This window comes from Crocodylus porosus, unplaced genomic scaffold (genome assembly GCF_001723895.1).
Source record: "Crocodylus porosus isolate Cpor-Errol unplaced genomic scaffold, CroPor_comp1, whole genome shotgun sequence".
Taxonomy (NCBI): Eukaryota; Metazoa; Chordata; order Crocodylia; family Crocodylidae; genus Crocodylus; species Crocodylus porosus.
This window is the reverse complement of record NW_017728948.1, coordinates 21,381,805-21,402,739: the sequence shown is the minus strand read 5'-3', so window position 1 is coordinate 21,402,739 and position 20,935 is coordinate 21,381,805. Positions and strand designations below refer to the sequence as shown.

At 43.9% G+C, this 20,935-nt stretch overlaps 1 protein-coding gene across 1 annotated transcript; it reads left to right on the top strand.

Moving 5' to 3' along the window:
- Positions 1-13,105: 13,105 nt before the first annotated feature.
- Positions 13,106-17,558, top strand: S100P (S100 calcium binding protein P). The gene is made up of 2 exons (XM_019552665.1): positions 13,106-13,295; positions 17,314-17,558. Exons 1-2 carry the CDS (start codon positions 13,158-13,160, stop codon positions 17,461-17,463), a joined length of 288 nt encoding a protein of 95 aa, XP_019408210.1. The 5' UTR covers positions 13,106-13,157; the 3' UTR covers positions 17,464-17,558.
- The last annotated feature ends 3,377 nt before the right edge of the window (positions 17,559-20,935 follow it).

Below are 20,935 nucleotides of genomic sequence, written 5' to 3'. Positions count from 1 at the left end.
CTTTGTCTGCCCATGGCCCCAGCCCATTCACCTGACCAAGTACATCCTGCCTGCAGGGGTTCCAAGCCAGTCTTCATGGAGATCCCACCAGTGCCATACCTAAATTCCTGGTGGCCTCAGGCAAATGTTTAATATCAGGCCCTCCCTTCACCAGAGATAATGTCATCGTAATTTTTTTTTTTCATTTTCAGCCCTACTTTCCATCTGGGCCCTGGGCAGCTACATGGTTCACCCAAGCCTGTGTCTGGGTCTGGATCCCACCCCTCTGGCCACCTGCTCCATCCAGCAGTGGGTGTGGGGTGGACTTTCCAGTAGCAGCCAGACAGAACAGGGGCTGCTGGAAGGACAAGTGCAACTGCCACACTGCTTCTGTCCTAGTGTGTGCTTGGCAGTGGCAGGACTAGCCACATACACCATGGCCCGAGCTGTCCCTCTCACCTGGGTTGGGCGGGGCCATAGGACCTACCACAAAATGGAAAAAATCTCTTGGTGGGTAGGACCTGGCCCATGGGTCATATTTTGCCCACCCCTGTTCTAACGTAACTCCTAGGAAGTTTGGGGCATGCTCATGGGGAAAGATGTGGTTGCCTATTCTGATATTCAGCGTGCTATTCGTTGTCCAGGTGGAAGAGTGATGATACTGATTTAGTGATTCTTAACGTTGAGTGCTACTTGTGGAGACAGTCAGTGATGAGTTCCATGTCAGTACTCAGTGTCTTTTCCAGTTCTGTCATGTCTATTCCTTGGCCTACTATGGCAACATTGCAGCGTACATGTATTGCTCAGATGCAGGAAGATGTTGTATACTATGTACAACAGCGATAACTGCTTAGTCATAAAATGAGGTCAGATCATCCCTGGTGGTGCTATTCTGAACAAATTAAAATACTGCAGAGATTTGCCTGGCTCATTATTATCTACAGTGTTATTGTTGACTTCACTTTTTGTTTGAGTTGATCATTCACATAATATACATTAATTAGCACCCAGTTGTCAGTTTCAGCAGAAAAGTCAACAAATCACATGGGCCTAAGGAGACTGAATTGTGCCTTCAACTCTAAAGTTGGTCCTTCTGGAAGACATCATGGGCACATCGACACATTCATTGATGTGCTGTAATTACTGTGCGTTTAGTTTAGTACTTGCTTAATGAAGTACTAAACGCGCAATAGCAGGAGCTCCAGCAAACAATTTTTTGTGACGCTTACTGCACAGTAGCCTAATAACTCTGCGCAGTAGCATGGGGTTTTTTTGCCCAGCACACTGCTGCAAAGTGTTATTAAACTACGGTACATTAAGTATCTTGTGTAGATTTGCCCAGAGATAAAATACCTTAGCAATGCCTATGGTGCTACCATCTACCCTATTTGTGTTCCACAGATTCAGGATTTCTATCACCAGAGCTGAGGATGTCAAGCACCTTGAACCAGTTCCAATGGAAACAGTAATTTTTATATATGTATATGTGTAGAAACCCTAACACAGAAATACCTGATGTAGAAAAAAATAGAACTGCAATAGATCTTAAAAGGACATCTAATCCTGCTCAAGGCAAGATCATTCCTGTCTAAAACATGCAAACCAAGTGTTTGCCTAACTTGCTCTTAGAACAATAGAGTCCAGAAAAAGCAGAAATGATTCTATCCACCCACCTGTGCTACTTGCTGTCTGGACTGAGGACAGTGAAGGAAAAGTCAGATTTTTAAACACTTACGTACAGTATTGCAACTCATAGTAATATTAAAAAAATGGAGAGTCCAGTCTCTGCAGGTAATCTGTTCTAGAATTTAACCATCCTCACAATTAGAAAGTTGTTTTTTTATAACAGCTGATCTCCCTCATTGTAATTTAAGTCCATGACTTTGTTCCTGTTCCATGTGGACACCCAGAACAATTGATCACCATCTCCCTTATAACATACTAGCCAACTGTCCACCAAGAATGGCAGGTGGGGACGGAGCACCGCCACACACTGGCCTATGCTGCCACTGCTCTGCCTCTGCCTTCCAGGTGCAGGGAAGGGGAGGGGGAAACTTGCACTTGGCAGCTGCAGCCACCACCCAACACCTTGCACTGCCACTGCTGCATGTCCAGCTGCATGCAACCCCCTCCCCAACTGGCTTCCCTTCCTCCCGGCTGTTCTTAGGGCCCAGTGGCGGCGGTGGTGGTGGCAGTAGTGGGGCGCCATCACTGTGCACCCACTTCCTTTCCCCTTGCCCTCCCCCTTCCTGCTGGCTTTTGTTGGGGCCTGGCAGCTGCCACAGCAACAAGGCCCGAGCAGGGGGGTGGGGCCAGCACTGCACCACCAGCACCCCATGCTGCTGCCTCCCAGGAGTGGGGGTGGGGGGAAAGCTTGCCCCACTGTCCCCTTCGTCCCCCTCAGCCAGCACCCTGTGCCACTGCCACCTCCAGGGAACAGGACTGGGGTAGGGAGCAATCATCTCATAGTCATTGTTGCCCAAGTTACCACCCACTACTACATTCCCCACCAGTTCTTCTGTGTTTGTGAGCAGCAGGTCAAGAACAGCATGACTCCTACTTGGCCACTCCAGTTTGTATACATTCGCTTCTATTCTCCAAGTCACTACCAAAAATACTGAACAATACTGGCCCCAGAAGAGGCTCTTGCAAAATCCCACTTGATACCTCCTCCTAGTTTGACACTCAGTTGCAAATAGCTAGATACTTTTTGTGCAAGATTGTCCACCCGGTGATGTATCCACCTTATTGCAGTTTCATTTAGACCATATTTTCTTGGCTTGCTTATGAAAATATCATGGAGTGCAATATTAAAAGTCTTATTAAAAGTCAGTGCATCACATCCACAGTTCCTCCCTATCTACCAGACCCATCGTCTTGTCATAAACAGAAATGAGATTGGTTCAGATTGACTTGCTCTTGACAAAGTTATGAGAGTTGTTAGTTGTCATGCTGTTACTTTCTAGGTGTTTATACATTGATTATTTGATATATGCCAGTATCTTTTCTATTAGCATTAGACTGCCCAGTCTGTAAACTCCTTGGTTTTCCTTGCTCTCTTTCTTTAAAGGAAGGCTTCTCCTGATCTCTTTGAGTCCTCCAAGCTAATTGTCAATGGCTCAAGGAATTAGCTGAACTAATTGCAGAGAACTCTAGGATGAACTCCACCGGGCCCTTCTCAGCTGAAAACAGGATCTAGCTTATCTAAGCAAGACCTAATTTGTTCTTTCTGTTCTCTAGCCTGAGTACCTACCCTCTTCTCCTTGAGGCCAAATGTACTTGTCATCCGAAAATTGACCTTTTTTGTGAAGATTGAAGTTCAATGAGTATTAAATATGTCAACTTCCTCTGTGTCATCCATTATTAATTTCCCCTATACGTTAATTAATGTATGGCCTTTCATTTTTGTAATCATTATGGCATTTTAAGTGGAAAATAGATCTCATGAGTAAGTATTTAAAATAAATCTATTTAAATGCTAGATAATTATGTCTGTGCATTTAGTTAAGAAAAAAGTGTCTTTTTTGAAAGAAGTGAGTAAGATTTGTATCTGCAGCAAGTTTCACAAATATCAGAGCCCTGGGCCTTATATTAAGATCAAAGCATCCTGGAGCCCTGGCAAAGTTCCCCTGATGGACAGGTACTAGATTGCTGCAACTGAGTCCCACCCCTCTAGATCCAAAATCACTTCATCTTCCTTTAACTTTCACAGACTTCAGTGCAGCTTCAGTCCTGGATCTGTTGCACTTCCTGGAGACAGACTCTCTATTTACCTGCTGCATTAAAATCAGATTTTGTAGCCCAGCTGCCCTAGATCCCCAGGACACAGGCCAACCCCACAGACTTGCAAGTAACCTGTAGCAGTTGAAGCATACAGACTTTGGGAAGTTTCCAAAATTTACTTTGGTTTTTTACTTTTGTTTAACTTTACTTCTACTTCTGAATAAAACATTTGCATATCTAACAGTGTAATAAAAACACCTATCAGTACTTCTTTGCCTGTGTTTTCTTACCACGTTGGAGTGTTCTGAGGGATTAGGTCATCCCGGATCCTCCCCTCCCCCATGTAACTTCAAATCAGCGAGTCTTCCTCTTATGAAGTAAGCTTCTTTTTTGATCCACTGATATCTCTCCTACAAATGCATAGTCCCATTCCTCTCCTTTGTCCATATTGCTTGCACCTCTGAGTTTTTTTCCTGAGTTTCCTCCAAGTTTCTAAGGTTCTGTGGCTTATGAGACCCGATAATAATACCCAAACTCTTTGTTTTCCTCTCTAGAATTTTTCCTACCCTCCAAATACCAGCCCGCTGACAGGAAGGTTGGAAAGAAACTAATTTAATCTATAATATAGCCACAGAGTATCTATAAATATCTATAACATTGTCACAAAGTGATTCCATCTAGACAGCAGCTGTGAAGTTCCTCTACCCTCCTGTCACAGGAGCACTTAGGTGCCTTGTTCCTAAAAGTGGAGAAGGAGAGCTGCCAATCTCCAGGGGTTGCTGTGGCAACCGGGTGGGCCATATGACCAGAAGGGGGCAGGGCCGGGCCTTTATAAACAGCCCAGGCCGGAGCCTGGAGAGCAGTTCCCTTGTGGCGGCTGTAGGAGCAGGAGCTCTGCAGGGGAGTTGGGCTGAGGCGAGCAGCTTGATAGAATGAGCAGCGGCATCACGGCGCGGGTGGAGAGAACCCTGGCTAGGAGGCTTTACTGGAAAGCCAGATGGGGCCTGGACCTTATGTTATAGCCAGAAGGTTTATTGTTGTGGTGCAGCCGGTTGGCTCATGGCTTTTGTGTTCCCTGTTTGATATTGCTAATTACCGGAGGACCGGGTGAGGCTGTAGGGGTGTGAGGAGGCCTCACGGGAGCTCCCCAGTTGCTCGGGGGTTCCCGGTGCCCTGTGTGGGCAAACGAGTAGTGCCAGGCACAGCATGGTTGCTGGGTGGCGCAGAGTCGGTGATTATGGAAAGACCGGCAAAAGCAGAGAGAAGCTGCGGGAGCGAGCGGATACTCGAGAGGAGCCCTGGGGAGGGCACGTTTAGGGAAGCAACCCCAGGGGGGGCATGGATTATTGACAGACACCCCAAGAGGGGTGTGGCTTAGAAGGCGTTCCGGAGGGTTTCCACTGTAACAGGAACCAAAGGGGCCAGGTAAGGCTTGGGCTGCCTGAGCCTTGCTGGACACATATTATTGACAGGAACCCAGAGGGGCCAGGAAAGGCTTAGGCCGGCGACCCCAGTGGGCAAAAGCACCACCAGTAAGCCCGATAGGGCTAATGAGTAGAGGGGCGCCGGTTGCGCGACAAGCCCAGGGGCGCCAGGTAGGGCGCAGAAGGTTAAGGACCGGATAACGTCCAGGAAGAGCTGCGAGGCTTGGGGCGTGCTAAAGGGGAGGTAGGAGGCACACACAGCCCTTAAGGCTGTGGTGTATCGAGTCACCCCATACGGAACGGGATAGTCCAGCAAATACCGTGTATTAGGAGATAAAAGGCAGCCTCCCTAATTGAACCATTTAACAGCAAAGACATGGCGGGCGAGGATAGAGGGTGCTAGATTGCCTAATTGACACAGTAGGGGCACTAGAGGGATCACAGCCGCTCCTGCGCCCCACTCTGTGACATCTCCCTTTTCCCTGCTCTGGAAAACACATGATGCAGCCTTGACTGGGAATGACTGACTCCACATACACAGATGCATTCAGTGATGGAGCAATGGTTTCATAACCTCAATCAAAGTTCCAGAGTCACGCGTAGAAAAAGTTCCCAAATTGTCATCCTAAACAAATGTATCATTCCTCTTCTATCTTTCCATTATTTGGCCAGTGCTGAATATCAAGGCTCTATTGCTTCTTCCTCTGTGCAAAAAAAATTTAAAAATGTTTAATTAATACTGGTTTCTGCTGGTAACCACTGCAATCACATTCAGCAGGTGACAACATTACTGGAACCACTCCAGACCTGCTTATAGGCAGTATCTTTAATAACCTGTGTTACACTTTTTAAGTGATAAAATAATGTCAATATTCACTCATTTATAGTTGTTCTTATCAGTTGTGCTACACCCTATGATTACTAAGCTACGTTCTTACAAGCTAAGAGTTTGTGACTTTCCAAAATACATATTATTTTGGGGAATTCCTATCTGATCAAATTCTTTTAAAAATATATATTGGGCGGGTGCGAGCAGGGCCCCAGTGCTTTGGGGTGTCCCGACCCCGGCCCAGTGCGGGCAGCTTCAGGAAGAGCTCAGTGTTGTGCACAGGCAGAAGCCCCAGTGGGGCAAAGAGGCGGGTTTGGGGGCCAGGTAAGGTTAAGGCCGCCTGAGCCGCAGGGAAGCCTGAGTCAGGCATAGAGGGCCCCAGTGCGGGTGGGCGCGAGAAGCGCGAGCAGGGCCCCAGTGCGGGTGGGCCCCAGTGGGGGCGGAGAGCACTAGCGGCATGAGCAAGGGTCCCGGTGGAGGGCGCGTATATTGGACCAGGCCCCAGGAGAGCGCGGTAGGGAGTAGGACAGAGTCCCAGTACAGCAAGACGGGCACTGTGCCAAGGAGGGCAGGAAGGCAGCCTTCCATTAATAATATACCAGCAAGACGTGGCGGGCGAGATAGAGGGTGCATTCAAGACCCAATATGGCACGGTAGCCAGGGGGCGCTAGGGGAGGTCACGGCGCCCCTAGAGAGCGTCCTGTCACAGTGTCCCTCAGGGGTCTGTGCTTGGACCAGTACTTTTCAACATCTTAATCAATGATTTGGATGTGGGGGTGAAAAGCTCACTAGCCAAGCTTGTAGACAGCACTAGGTTATGGGGGAGTGTTATCATGCCAGAAGATAGGTTGCAGATACAGGTGGACCTGGACAGGCTGGAGAGTTGGGCAGAGCAGAACCAGATGAAGTTCAACACTCAGAAGCGTAAGGTGCTCCATCTGGGGGCAAACAATCCCCAACATACCTACAGGCTCGGTGGCAACAATTTGACTTGCACCACAGCTGAAAGGGGCCAAGGGGTAGTGATCGCATGAACATGAGCCGGCAGTGCGATGCTGTGGCCAGCAGGGCAAACAACACGGGGGCATGCATCAACCGACGCATCTCATGCAAAACTAAGGACGTGATGCTCCCACTGTACTCTGCACTGGTGAGACCACAGCTGGTGTAGTGCGTCCAGTTCTGGGTGCTACACTTCAACAAGGATGTGGAAAAACTTGAGAGGGTCAAGAGAAGAGCCATCTGTATGATCAGAGACTTGCAAGACATACGAGGAGAGGCTGAGGGAGTTGGGCCTCTTCAGCCTGCAGAAGAGAAGGCTGAGAGGGGACTTGGTGGCGGCTTACCACTATATCAGAGGAATACATCAAGGGCTCGGTGAACAGCTCTTCACCAGGGCACCCTGGGGAAACCAGGACCAATAGATATAAACTCCTGGAAGGCCACTTCAGGCTTAATACCAGGAAAAACTCCTTCACTGTCAGGGTGTCCAGACTGTGGAATAAACTCCCTCCAGAGGTGGTACAGTCACCTAGCCTGGCAGTTTTCAAGAGGAGACTGGACAGTCACCTGCCTAGTGCAAGGGGACTGGGCTCACGATCTACAAGGTCCCTTCCAGCCCCTAACAATCTATGAATCTGCGAAATCCTCTTAGAGATTTTGGACATCAATTCCAAAAAACAAAAGAAACAATAGTAATAAGGTCAAGGTGCAAGAATTTCCTTTAGAAGCCCTCAACAGAACTGATAGGAACTCAGAGAATAAATGCAATATCAGAATAGGATCAAAGAACTTATTTTTCTGCTTGTAACTTAGTAGCTCCATTCTTCTCACATACAATAAGACATTGTAGTGGTTCTACTATTTAGCTGTGAGTGGTAAGTGAATTTACCACATGTTGTGGAAATGTATATGTGACCTTTTAAAGATGGTAAGCAGACATGAAGGGATGCTTCAGGTGGAAATACAAAAAAAAACCTTAGCCCTGAATAAGTGAAGTGCTCTTTCTTTATCTTCTGTAAGTTTAGCATGCTAGAAAATGGATCTTTGTATTCCCTCTTTGGTGTATAATATATTGTGTGTATTAAAGTTAACAGAAGTCACACATGTGTGCAAGGCATCCATGTATGCACTGAGGGGAAAATAAGAGCTTTTTAAACTTGCTGCAAAGGTACTACTCAAATGATGAAAAACAAAAATTCAGACTGTGTTCATTTCCTTCCCTGCCCTGTGCGTGGTGATGACATTACTGGGAAAGTCAAAAGTTCATTAACTTTCTTCAGCTTTAGAAAAAAATCTCTAGAAATGTTTTGTTCTCATACAAGTTTCTTTTGGGTGGGGGGGAGGGGAGATTGTTATAGCACCTTTTATGAAAGGCAGTTAAATAATTTGCCACCTCTCCACAGAGCCATTTATGCAACAATTAAAAGGCAGTTTCACAAAGAGCATGAAGTAAAATATACTCCTTTGCACAACTGAAATGAGGTGGCATGAGTGTGAGTGTACACATCCATAATTCATATCAGCATGAAAAACCAATGGCACTGTCTTGATGATGTTTCAGCTTCTGGCAATTCAAAGTTCTGTGGTTAATTAAAAATAAAACACACAAAAACCACCTCCATTACTGATTTTAAAAGGTGTTACCTTTTTTTGCACTAGTAAAGAGTAGGTTTTGTGATTCAACTACCAATTGACCATCAAGTCACCAAGATGTGTGAATAATGTATGCATGTATGTATGTACATATGTATGTATGGGGTGGTGGGGGGAGATGTGCTGTGTAGGGTCAGTCTCAAGATTTTGCATGGGTTTGGGCCATGGGGCTGATCTCATGCTGCCCCAATCTGGCCATGTGCTGCCTGCCTCCCCATTCTGGCCCACAGGGCTCCCTGTGGGTGCAGAAATTTGGCAGCACAAGAGTTAACACTCCCACCACTCCTCCAAAACCAAATTTCCTGACCCTTAGGAAGCCCTGCTGCCCAAAAGATACAGCTTCATGGGCTGGATCTGGCCCAATGGTTGAGCACTGTTCTTATATAGGTTCCTCTCTCCTGCCTTTATCATCATTGTAGTTAAATATTTTCAGTAATGCATCAAGTGACATAATTGTCTAACAATTGTTACATGCTGTCTGTTTTTTCCTGTTCTCCCCAGAAGGAAAAGTGTGTTTAGTGGGGTAGTTTTGTTTTACTTTTTGTTTTAACATGCATGCTATCTCTGTACATAAGAGAAGAAAGCTCAGAGAAGCAGAAGTTACGGAAGTTTTGTGCATGATGCTCATTTCCCAGAAATATGACCCAGGCCCTGGTTCTTCTTCTCCAGTTGTTTTTCATTCTGACCATACTTGGCTAATTTAATAAACATCTATATGTAGAATGGCAGACTTTATTAAAGTTCTCATCTGCTTAGCACAGATAACAGCAGGCCTCTAGTGACTACTGTTGCAAGAATAAACTGCTTTTGTCTAGGACTGACAATTGTCTTCAAGTATGAATGCCTCAGCCCCTTGGCTGAACTCAGTCAAACATACATCCCCACCATGTTCCAATGGTTATATAGAATGTGTAAAATAATAGAAGAGGGGACATGTGCGAAGGAAACTTATGTTCTGGTTTCAAGATGACTTCAGGGACATTTATGTTTAGTGTGACACTCTCTCTTGTTTTAGGATCTTTTATACAGGACAGAGAAGAGGCCATTGCTTGCACGCAGCTGGCTGTAGACCGTAGGAAGTGTTGATGACTCTCATGAAACCTGTTATGTTCAGTGGTTTGCAGTGTGTCATGACTGTTTTCTTATGTTTTACTGTACGGCTATAGCATGTGTGGTCTCCTGCTCAGCAGTCTTTCCTGCCCAGAGTAGGTGGGGCTGGACTTAATGATCTCACAAATTTCTGGGAATCTGTGAAAGCCCATGTTAAGCTGTTTCTATTTGTCATTTCTTTCCCTATATAAAATATGTTATGCTGTTTATATATATCTTTTCACTTAGACACAGTATGAGGCATGCATACTTCAAGACAATTGCCAGTCCCAGACACAAGCAGAAGGAAATAATATTGGGTTGCGCACCCCAAAACACTGTCTGATTGCAATGAGGAATCAACTCCGCAACAGAGAGGCAACTGAGAAAAACAGCCTTTTAGCCAGAGTGGCTCCAAGTACCTTAGGTAGACCAGAAATTTTTAGAAAATCCTGACCCACAAGCAGGTTTCTTGGTTTGTTGTTGGGTTGGGTTTTTTTGAAGGGGTGAGAGGGGAGTGGCTGATTGAAAATAATGTAGGAAGCTTGCTGTGGGCTATGCTTTGTCTTTTGGGTCCCAGGAGTTGGAGGTTCAATAACTCCAGCAGGCAGGGCCGGCAGCTGAATAGGAAGGCTGAATTCTGGAGATACTGCCAGGTCGCAGGAAAGCTGAGATGTAGCTAGGTGAGAGGGTAAGAAACTTTACATGTTTTGGTATATTGTGTGGTCGGTTTTGCTTGAATAATTCTTTTCTCCTATGTAATAAATCTTTTTGCTGTATTGTCTCCTTATTGATTGTCTGTGGCAGAGAGTGACTTCTGGCTGAGGTTAGCCCTTTCTAAGGAATGGGGACCTGTCATTTCTTTCACAGTCCACGGGGGAAGCCACCTAGGCCTGCCAGAGATTTCCCTACGGCAGCTGTCGTGTCCAGTATAAGGGCAGTGGAGACAAGATTTTCTGGCTTGAAGGAGTTATCCCAGGGCAACCTCGATCTGTTCCTCGGAGAAAGTAGCACAGTGGGAGAAAACACAGGGCTCTGGAGGCCCTCTGTGAATGGGTTTATGACAATAACATTTTTTCAATTCTTTTGATTTAAAAACAATCTGACAAGTTTTATAAATGATGCTGTATGTTGAGGCCAAAGCTCAGGCACAAAGAGGCGTGCCTTGCCCTGAAGATATCAAAACCTAATTGCATCTGATAGAGAGTCTGTAGCTGGAGAACTCACCCAAGAGCGCCACCAAGAGCTTCCATCGGTTTCAGTGCTCGTCTTGATGTAGCCATCTTGTACCCCTTATAGAAACCTCTGTATGGCTACACTACAGACAGCGGAGTTCACTTTAAATGAACTACCTTAGGTGCTGGAAGTAGCCATGGCAGTATACTGCTCCCAGCATGCTTTGCTAATTTACCCTGCTTCTGCTTTCCTTAGGGCTCCTTAACTATGCAGCAAGGCTGTTTTCAGTACTCACCTGAGCTGCAGTATCCCTATACTTTGGGCCTTGTTACATGGTAAATGTAGGCAGCATCTGGAGTTCTTAACCCCTGGACTGGCTGCACGTTAACATTTAAATGTGTCAAGGCACTCATCATGCGCCTTAGAGTTGCACCATTCTGGGACAGGATTATCTCCAATCCACCTAACTGTTTTCCTGTTCCATTACCATATAGTCACTTCCCACAGCTATTCCACCCAAATTGAAGTCCTTCAGTATCCCAGAATGCTCTGAGTGCCGCAGGGCCTGATCCTTTTTTCCCCCAGTGTGCCCAGCAGCTGAAGTGCTTCCCATGGCTGCCCAGAGTGGCTCAGAGCCACGGCCACCGTGGCTCTGCCCTGAGAACAGGGCTGTCTGGACTTTGATAGCCCTGATCTTAGTGTGGAGCCACCATGTCCATGGGCCCAATCTCTGCCAGGCTGGAGCTGCGAGCGGGTCCTGTTCCTGCTCACCACGCCTCTAGTGAGAAGTCACAGGTGTGCAGTGTAGTGGGCAAACTGAGTTATGCTAAGACTTTTAGCCATAATCCAGACCTTCCCAGAACTAAGCAACAAAACTGAACAGAGTGCCTTTAAGGCACTGGGAAAAGTGAGTGCTGGGCACTAGGTGAGCAAAGGACAGCAGTTTCCCCAGAAGGAAAGCAGCTGACACAGTGCCAGGGGATCGGTGTGCCATGTAAGGAATGCATGGCACGGAGCCAGAGCATTGGACAATTTGGGAATGGAGAAGGTATAAAAATGATGGACAAACAAAGGAACACACGTGTGTCCTGTCACCTTGGGGAGACAGGAACAACCTTGGACTTCTTGTTGGAACACCAAGGAATCCAGAAACGAACACCCCGCACACCCAGCAGAGGATCAGGATCTGAGGCCAGTACCACCAAAGGTCACTGCTATAATGGCTGAAGGAACTGCTTGCCAGGTCATCTTGCATGGAAGAATACTTGTAATAAGCCTAGGGGTTACTATTAAAAGTTCACTTGATACCAAATCAGACATGGGGCTGTGTCAATCTTTGGGGGTCTCTGGTAAAAGGAATCCTAGGGGCAACATGCAGGTGAAGGACAGTCAGAGAAGGTTTTTTGACTTACCGTGCGATTGCTCCACTAAGCTGATAACATTTGTTCGGCTTATGGTGCAAGGTCTAACAAGGCCCATGATGCAGTCAATAGATATTCTTGAGAAAAAGTCACTAGAGCCGAACTCACTGAACATTTTTAAGCTGTGCACCAGCAGCCACAAATTAAAGCCAAGCTTGATCCAGAGTTTGGTTTAACACAGACACTACTGCTGCAGGGTTGAACCTCTTCTGGAGCTATTCTAGGGTCAATAATAAGCTGTTTTGTTACATTCAAAGATGAATCTGATCATTGATCAAGTGCCCAGATGTCCACCCAGTGCTCCATCCAAGTGGAGAACAAATTTATCCATCACACGAGATGTGAGGGTTTATATTAGCCTGTGTTTAAGTAGGCTGCTATGCAGGGCTTTGCACTTGACAGAACTCTGATCTGGAAAAGATACCAATTCCTAGTCATGGCAACGAGGAGAGTAGTAATTTGCTCCTGTTTTTGCCCTGGTGAGTCAGTGTGCACTCTTCTTTAGCTGGGCTGTTAACCATTTACAGAGTTGAATGAAGCTTCTTACTCACACTGTGTATCTTGAAGGAGGGACTGGTTTTGGGTAATGCACAAATAACTGTGCTACCTCTACTATATGATAAAGCTTGGACTTTAAATAGAATGTCATTACAAAGGAATTTGATTTCAGCCTACATGCAGATGGTAAAAAAAAGGGTACTTTAGATATGGATATTTGCTAACTGATAACTGGATCTCACTACCATATGCAACAAGGAGATATGAGAGTGTTATAAAGGAACCCAGAACCTGATCAGGTTCTATTTTCTAAAAGAGAATCAGAGACTATCCACACCTAGCAGGAAATAAAAGTAAGCAAAGATGTCCAAACTAGAAACTGCAATGGGAATGATCATTGCTGTCTTTGACAGGTATGCATCAACTGAAGGCAATAAGCTAACCCTTACTAAAGCAGAACTGAAGACTCTCTTGGAAAAAGAGCTCCCTAACTTCTTGGCGGTAAGATGATATTTTAGTATAATTTCCGCATGACAAGCTGAAAGCTTTTCCTGTGTAAAGAGAAACATTCCCAGTACTTTGTGTTCTGGGCTAGGTCCTGAAATCATTGGTGTTGTAGGAAGAGAAGTGGGTACCTTTTAGATCATCATGTGGACAAGGTGGCTTTTGAAAGGAAGACCCATCACAGCACTGAACTACTATATCACTCCCATTTATCAGCACTAGCATCTCTTTTTCTAGTGATCAGAGCAGTGGCACTGATACAGAATACTTCAGAAGTCTTCTGCTCCTGCTGTTTACTCCTCAGCAGAACTTGTAATCTCAATATGAGGCTACTATGAACTGCTGTGAAGGGATTCTGCTGTTTGCAATCTAGGATGAAGAAAACAAATGGGGAATCTTTCCATAAAGGGATTTATACCACACTTATAACTGTAGTAACTGAGTATGTACACAAAGAGATTATATAAAGAACAACAGCAGTAGATGAACTTAGAAAACTCTGTTTAGCAAATGATTTTAATACAGTAATAAAAGAAACTAAATAACTAAAGAATGTTTCATAGAATATGAGCATTGTATTCTCAGGAGGTGCTTTTCAATGGCTATACTTCATAGTCATCTCCGTACAAATCCACAAATTCTGCTTTTATGGACCTTGCTGCTGCATTAAAGAGTCTGTATTTCTGTATAATTGCAAATGTCTGGAGTAGATCCAAGGGGACACTTTTGGCTGTGTGGTGCATATACAGTGAGCTCTCTGAATTCACTGGCACATCAGTGTAGCTCTTGCTGGAGCTCTACATCTAGCATAAGCTCTGAGTTCATCCACTGATTTGCCAGCTCTGGCTGGAACTCCTGTTGTCAGGCAGCTCCGGAGCACAGGGGCGAGTGTCACTTTTGTTGCTCCCTTCTTTTCCCCTGTTGCTGAATTCAAATGGGGCTAGAAGGGGCTGGGAACCAATCGGAAGGGAGTGCAGTCATGGCAGCATCAATCCACTGGACTCCAGAACCATACAAGAGCAGGGGATTCAGCCAGAGGCCATGCCACTCTGCTGGTGAGCTCAAAGAGCTCACAGCACGTGCCAGACAGCCAAAGGACATGTGGCCACATACCCCTCACCGTGATCCTGGATCCACCCAAGTAGATGTCTAGGATCAAATGTTAGTAAGTGGCTTCTGTTGTGCATCCTTGTGACACTGAATGTACAAAACCTGTCCATAATTAATCATCTAAGTATAGCACTAAGATCTGTGCATTTGACATATTCTAAACAGGCAGTAGCAGAGCTCTGCAGCTGCCCCATGACAGCAGACTGCCCCCGACTCCACAGCAGTCACTGCCAGCTCTCACTGCACTGTATGCGGATTGGGTGCATGGAGCACAGCACTGCTGGAGCTCAGGGGTTGTGGGAGGCTGGCCCAGTTTGGGGCTCTCTGGGGCTGGCTATGCTCTCCTCTGTTCCCCAGGGCTTGGCGGGGATGGCAGGGCAGAGTGCCCACCCAGACAGGCTCAGTGCTAGTGGAGAAAGGAGTCCTTCATTGATGTTCCTGGACCAGGGGGCTGAAGGCTGGGGAAATAGAATAGCTGGGGGTGTGAGAGCTCACAGACAGAAGCGGGGGGCACCACTGCATCCTGGGATACTGGAGAACTTCAACTTGATCGATGCATCTGTGAGCAGTGGCCACAGCTTAATGGAACAGGAGCTGGGTTGCCAGAATCAGAGATAATCTTGCCCTGAAGTGGCACAATTTTGAACCTCATAACAAATACTATAAGCCACTTTCAGGTGTTGATACTAGGAGTTAAGAACTCCAGGAGCTGCCCAAAATCTAACAAGATCCTAAGAAGCGACTAATCATTACATTCAGGACTGAAGTTAAAGTAACTACCAAAGCAAGAAGAAAAGTCCTTTCCTGTAAACCAATGAGATTAACTCTACATGTTCACATGCAGAACTGGATAAAATATACGGGGGGGAAAAGCATTTGCAAATATTCATCTGACAAACCCATATTACCACTAGAAAATAAGTTATCATTAAAATCCCATTATTTGGGATTTCTTAACATTCATGAGTACTTTTTTGTTTACAAGAATGTTTTCAGAAATAGGGTGCTCTAAATGTTCATGCAAATGTACATTTTCACTGATATTCACACCTGTGATAGCTGACAGTCATCTTGAAAGGTCTTTGTGAATCAATCATTTGGAGAGCAGAAAAAAAAGCAGCACAGGATATAAGTAACCAAAGTACATTATTAAGAGATCACACTGAAATTAACACCAACATCAACAGTCCATAAGTAATCCAGAAACTGCTGCATAAGTAATTCATGGAATAATTTCAGATTTCCACTTTCGTAAAAATGGAAACATTTCTTTGCAGATAATTTGCAAACATTTAAAGGGAACAATATTCATCAGACATTGTTAAATGGAGTCTAGCCATATACCTATATGTTTGATGATTTTGGCACATCTTGGTTTATACTTTAATCCTTCTAGTTTTTTAAAATGGAAGATTGTATAAAATAAAATAATTCCAATTTAACTAATTAAAGCATGATACCTCTGATTTCCATTATGTTGGTACATGTTTTCAGTTCACAGTAAAACTCCAAGATACTTACATAACTTCATAAAACTATAAAATCAGTTTGCAGGAGCAGTTTGTTAGGCTACAAAAAAAAAATTTCAGTTAATTATATTTTATACTCTACTGCCATCCTCTGTTTATCTTGAAAACTGCAATATGAGCATTAGAGTTAGTCAAAGCCTAGAATCAAGAAAGGCCTCTATAAGCTTTTTTTTTTTTTTTAATTTGCAGCTGAACATTATATCAGTGTAAATTTTTCTGGCCACAGACTTCAATGTGTTGGAAAATGTGGTTTTCTAATATTATTCTTTCTTCGAAAAGTTACACCACTCTCCTGATGAAGTTAGTCTTGCACTAGCATATACATTGCTCACGTAACAAAGTTCAGCAGAACATGTTGTAAGCTAGGGCTGCACCAAGCTTCGGTCACTGATTCAATTCAGCAGAGATTCGGCCCAATTTGGTAGCTGAATCTCTAAATTTGAATCAAATCAGAAGACCCTTTAATCTCTCTGAATTGAATTGGAACCCTCCGAATCGACTCAGAGAGATTCAGAAAGATTCAATGATTCGGACATAGACGCAACTTTAAATATTTTTTCTACATACCTCAAGGTACCAGGTGGCTCATGAACACCGAGATGCTGGGGCAGATTGAATGTCCCACCGGAGCACTGGGTGGGGGAGGGTCACAGCATGCTTGGCAGCAGACTCAAAAGCGGACCAGAAGCACTTCCAGTCCACTCCATTTGCCCCACCATCTGGGACGCTCCATCTGCCCCACCATCACAGCGTTCATGATCTGCGCCTGATACCTCGAGGTATGTAGAAAAAAAATATTTAAAGTTGTGTCTATGGCCCAATTGCTGATTCTCTGAATCAGCATTGAACCTTCAGATTCAGATTTGGCCGAATCAAATCGGGGACAGTGATCCGAATCAATGAATGGAATTGCTGTTCCCAGCTCGGGCCTAATCCGAATCAAATATGGCCCGTTTTGCACACCCTTACTGTAAGCAAAATGAAAACAAAGCCCTGAGGAACTCAGCAAGGATTTTTTTTTTCTTCAGAGGATAATATTATTAGAAATCAAAACTAGGTAATTGAAGCAAAAGGAGGAATGAAAAAGCTTGATGTTCAAACCCAGCCTTGTAGCCATCATGCACATACCTCTATCTTTTGAGTGGCTTTTTCAGTCTTTTCCCAAACTGCCTTGGAAAGGTAGTGAAGGTGAGCTGAGGTTAATCGCTAGTTCATGGTGAAGCAGGCAGTGCCTCTTCACCCAAACCCCACATGAGTACTAAGATATCTGGATCCACAACAGTTCTCTTGTTCAATCAACTTATAATTATGGTGTTGCCTTACGATCTCAAAGCAAACTACTGGTCTTGTTACAGTCTGCTCCTTTTCTTTTGTAGTCGGGAAAAGACAAGGATGCTCTTGACAAACTCATGAAGAACCTGGATGCAGATGGAAGTTCTGAAGTAGACTTCAATGAATTTGTCGTCTTTGTGGCAGCCATGACTTCCTGCTGTCATAAATACTTCGAGCAGAAAGGACCAAAATGATTGAGAACACCTCGTATATGAATCTGGGGTTACTCTGTATTCCACATGCTAATATTATTGATAGCTTTATTTGTTCCATGTACTAAGATACTTTTACAGGCAAACTGGGGAGTAAACATATCTCATACTCTGTTTATTATCCTGCCTTGAATGGTAATAAATTTTTAATGAGTCTATTACTTGTGTCATTCGGTCTTTGTGTTTTCCAAAAATATTTCGTTTATACACCTTTGCTTTCTAAAAGTCTAGTCTTATACTTGTAGGTAAAAATCATTGCAGTGCAGGGAATCCTCAGAGCTGTAACAGTCATTAGAGCACTGTACCAACTGAAGTAGTATTTTCACTGGGGCATAGACTACAGAGATTCAAATTATTGAGGATTACAACCTACAACTATTAATCTGTTTTTATATAATATAGATTTCATAGACATTTGGGCTGGAAGGGACCCTGGAGGATCATCAAGTCCAGCCTCCTACCCCAGGGGCAGGAAGTCAGTTGGGGTCATAGGATCCCAGCAAGATAAGCATCCAAATGTGTCTTGAAGGTGTTTAAAGTGGGTGCTTGAACCGCCTCTGGTCGCAGTCTATTTCAAACCTTGGGGGCTCGGACAGTGAAGAAGTTCTTTCTTATGTCCAGCCTGAACCGGTCACAGTGGAGTTTGTGACTGTTCAATCTTGTCATCCCCTGGGGGGCTCTGGTGAACAGTCATTCCCCCAGATCCTGATAAGCACCCCGATAAACTTATAAGTGGCCAGCGGATCACCCCTGATCCTGCGCTTTTCCAGGCTGAATAGCCCCATTGCTCTCAGCCTCTCATCATAAGGTCTGTTTTCCTGACCTCTGATCATGCGTGTGGCTCTCCTCTGCACCCTGTCAAGCTTAAAATTATATAAAATTTTTATAAAATTAATTAAATAAAATATCTATGAAATATATATATATATATAAGCAATACCACCCACTACTGCAGTTATTTCAGTACATGTGTGCATAGATCTATAACCATTTTTCTCAGAAGAGTATTTGCTTTACTGATATTAGGCATTGTATAAATGCATCCACAATAGGGACTGTGCATAAAAACAAATTTCAGTGGAAGAAAGGAAGAACGTTTAATTGTTTCAGTACAGAAACTGTGGCTAGACTAGACCTAACTTACCTGTTTTACTAGACTAGGCCTTTTGCTTCCCTAACAAGCAACTGAAGAAGGACTACTGTAGATGGATACAATGAGCTTTTCAACTGGGTGGAGAACAATGACTAACTTCTCTGGCTTGTAAAGACCAAAAACATCATGTAAATAATGATACGTTGACCCTTCTTCCACCTGAGGATCCCAAGATGAATTACAAAAAATAATGCATTTTAATTTATCTTCATGACCTTTCTAGCTCCACTTTTTCCAAGAAGTTAGAGCCATATTTGCATGTGCAAGGTATTCATAAACCTTTTCAAATGCTCCTTGAATCATAATAAAATACTCTTGTAATGAATTGGTTTATGTACTTGTGCGTGAGTATGAGAGATAAATAGTATTTACTAAACCAAGTGCAACTCCTCAAGTCCATGTCATAGTCCAACAGCAAAATGAATGAGAAATGAGCAAAAAATGAATGAACCTGTTCAATCTAAGGTTCATCACCCTAAGCACTGTGAATGGAAAACAGCTGCAACAGAAGTACATATATTCACATTGTTCTGAAACTCTGGCTCAAGGTGAGACACAGAGTCATTGACAGAGGCATAAGTCTCCTTAAACCTAGACATGTCTCTTAACTACAAAACCATTTTTTTCCTTCTTCTGCTAAGTCTTGGCAAGGTGAATGATCTGCTACCTGGCCCAGATAAATCCTGCTTCAGCAATTAATCTTGCCAGTATTCTGTAGCAAAGCAGGATCATTGGCATATATACTAATACTCAAAGCCTCAAAGTCAGGAGCAAGCTAAGAGCGGTAGGAATATATTTGGCTTCTGTTTAAGTGAGACTTCCCTCCCTTTGTTTGTGCACCCTTCCTCAAGTAGCCCACAGGTTGGATACACACATTCACCTTCCAGGAGAAAATTCACCTTCTTCATATACGTGACTGAGAGCATCCCACAGTCTTTGCTTCTACTTGGCATCTTTCTACCAATAAGTAATTACAAGTCTCCTACTGCACAAAGGGAAGTGAACACTCACAAGACTGGTTTTTACACATTCATCACAGTCTAATAAAATACCATTGCAATGAATTGGTGAGTCTGCCTGTGCGAGAGAATCATTCACTTGATCACTAGGATGAAGTACAACTCCTCAGTGTATCCTATTCCATACTCTGTTAATAGCAAATAGAGATCTCCCTTTAGCAAAAATGCTAAAGACCTGTTCTTTTAGAGCAGGATGATCTAAGTTTTATTACTCACCGTACAACTGCAAGTGACCAGAATACAGAGCATAAAGACAACTGTAAGTTCCTAGGCTGCCGTGGCTGTGTGCAGCATCATGCATTGAACAGCCATGCCAACCAACCAACGTCCTCACACCTCAGAGTTAACTGCTATCTGTTAACAGCCTTACTGTGGTATGCTGATTATCTTTATGCTGCAAGTGCAGAAATCAAGCATAATGATATCATGTGTAAATGAATAAAATGTACATCTATTCAGGGATCGCAACCCTGTCTCTGTCTCTTGTGCAAACCTCTCTGTACTTCTGGATGTATGAGCTACATCTCTCAAGTTTTAGACCAACTTGTTCCTTCCTCCTGACAGATACACAGTTCACCACATCACCTTATTGAAACACAATCTTACTGACCCTGACATGTTACACACACCTTTCATGTCTTCACGCATAGACTATCGCCATTTTTCCGCCCTATGAGATAATTATACATATGAAATTATATATTAACCTCAGTTACAGCAGTTTATCTCAATAACATGTAAAACAGATCTGATATCACTTAAATTTACTTCAGCATAACTTATCTTTTTTTTTTCTATCTAGCATTGGTGTTTATCAGGAAGCTCAATTTGCTATCAATATTTATCTTGATATTGTAATAAAGAAAAATGCTTTTATACCACTGAGTGGCACTAAATGCAACCTTTTTATTACCCAGGGAGCAAACAAAAGTTACTATATCATTATTAAGCTAAGCGGATCAGCAGGAATTTAAAGCAAGCTTTCCTTTAAGGTAAAGAACTTCAGATTTGTTTTTCCTAATCTGTAGTCCTTTTAAACAAAAGTTACATATTCTACAACTTCCAGGTCAGTTCACAGGTAATGAATGAGCAGCCCGCTCATCAGCTGAGTTGTGTGGGATCTGAGCACCTCTGAAAAATGGGTACAATAAGGGCCTAAATATGGCTGTAGGTGCCCAATTCTAGACATACAAGTAAAATACCTGCTGTAATTTATAAACCACTCCTCAAACTCCTGCATAGTGATTCTTAATCCCACTGACATCATTTTAAACACTTTTTA

Bases quoted from the DNA above. Each gene is read 5' to 3' on its own strand.
- S100P (XM_019552665.1), top strand. From the start codon at position 13,158: ATGTCCAAACTAGAAACTGCAATGGGAATGATCATTGCTGTCTTTGAC. The intron at 13,296-17,313 runs GTAAGATGATAT...TTTCTTTTGTAG, and splicing joins AGCTCCCTAACTTCTTGGCG to TCGGGAAAAGACAAGGATGC.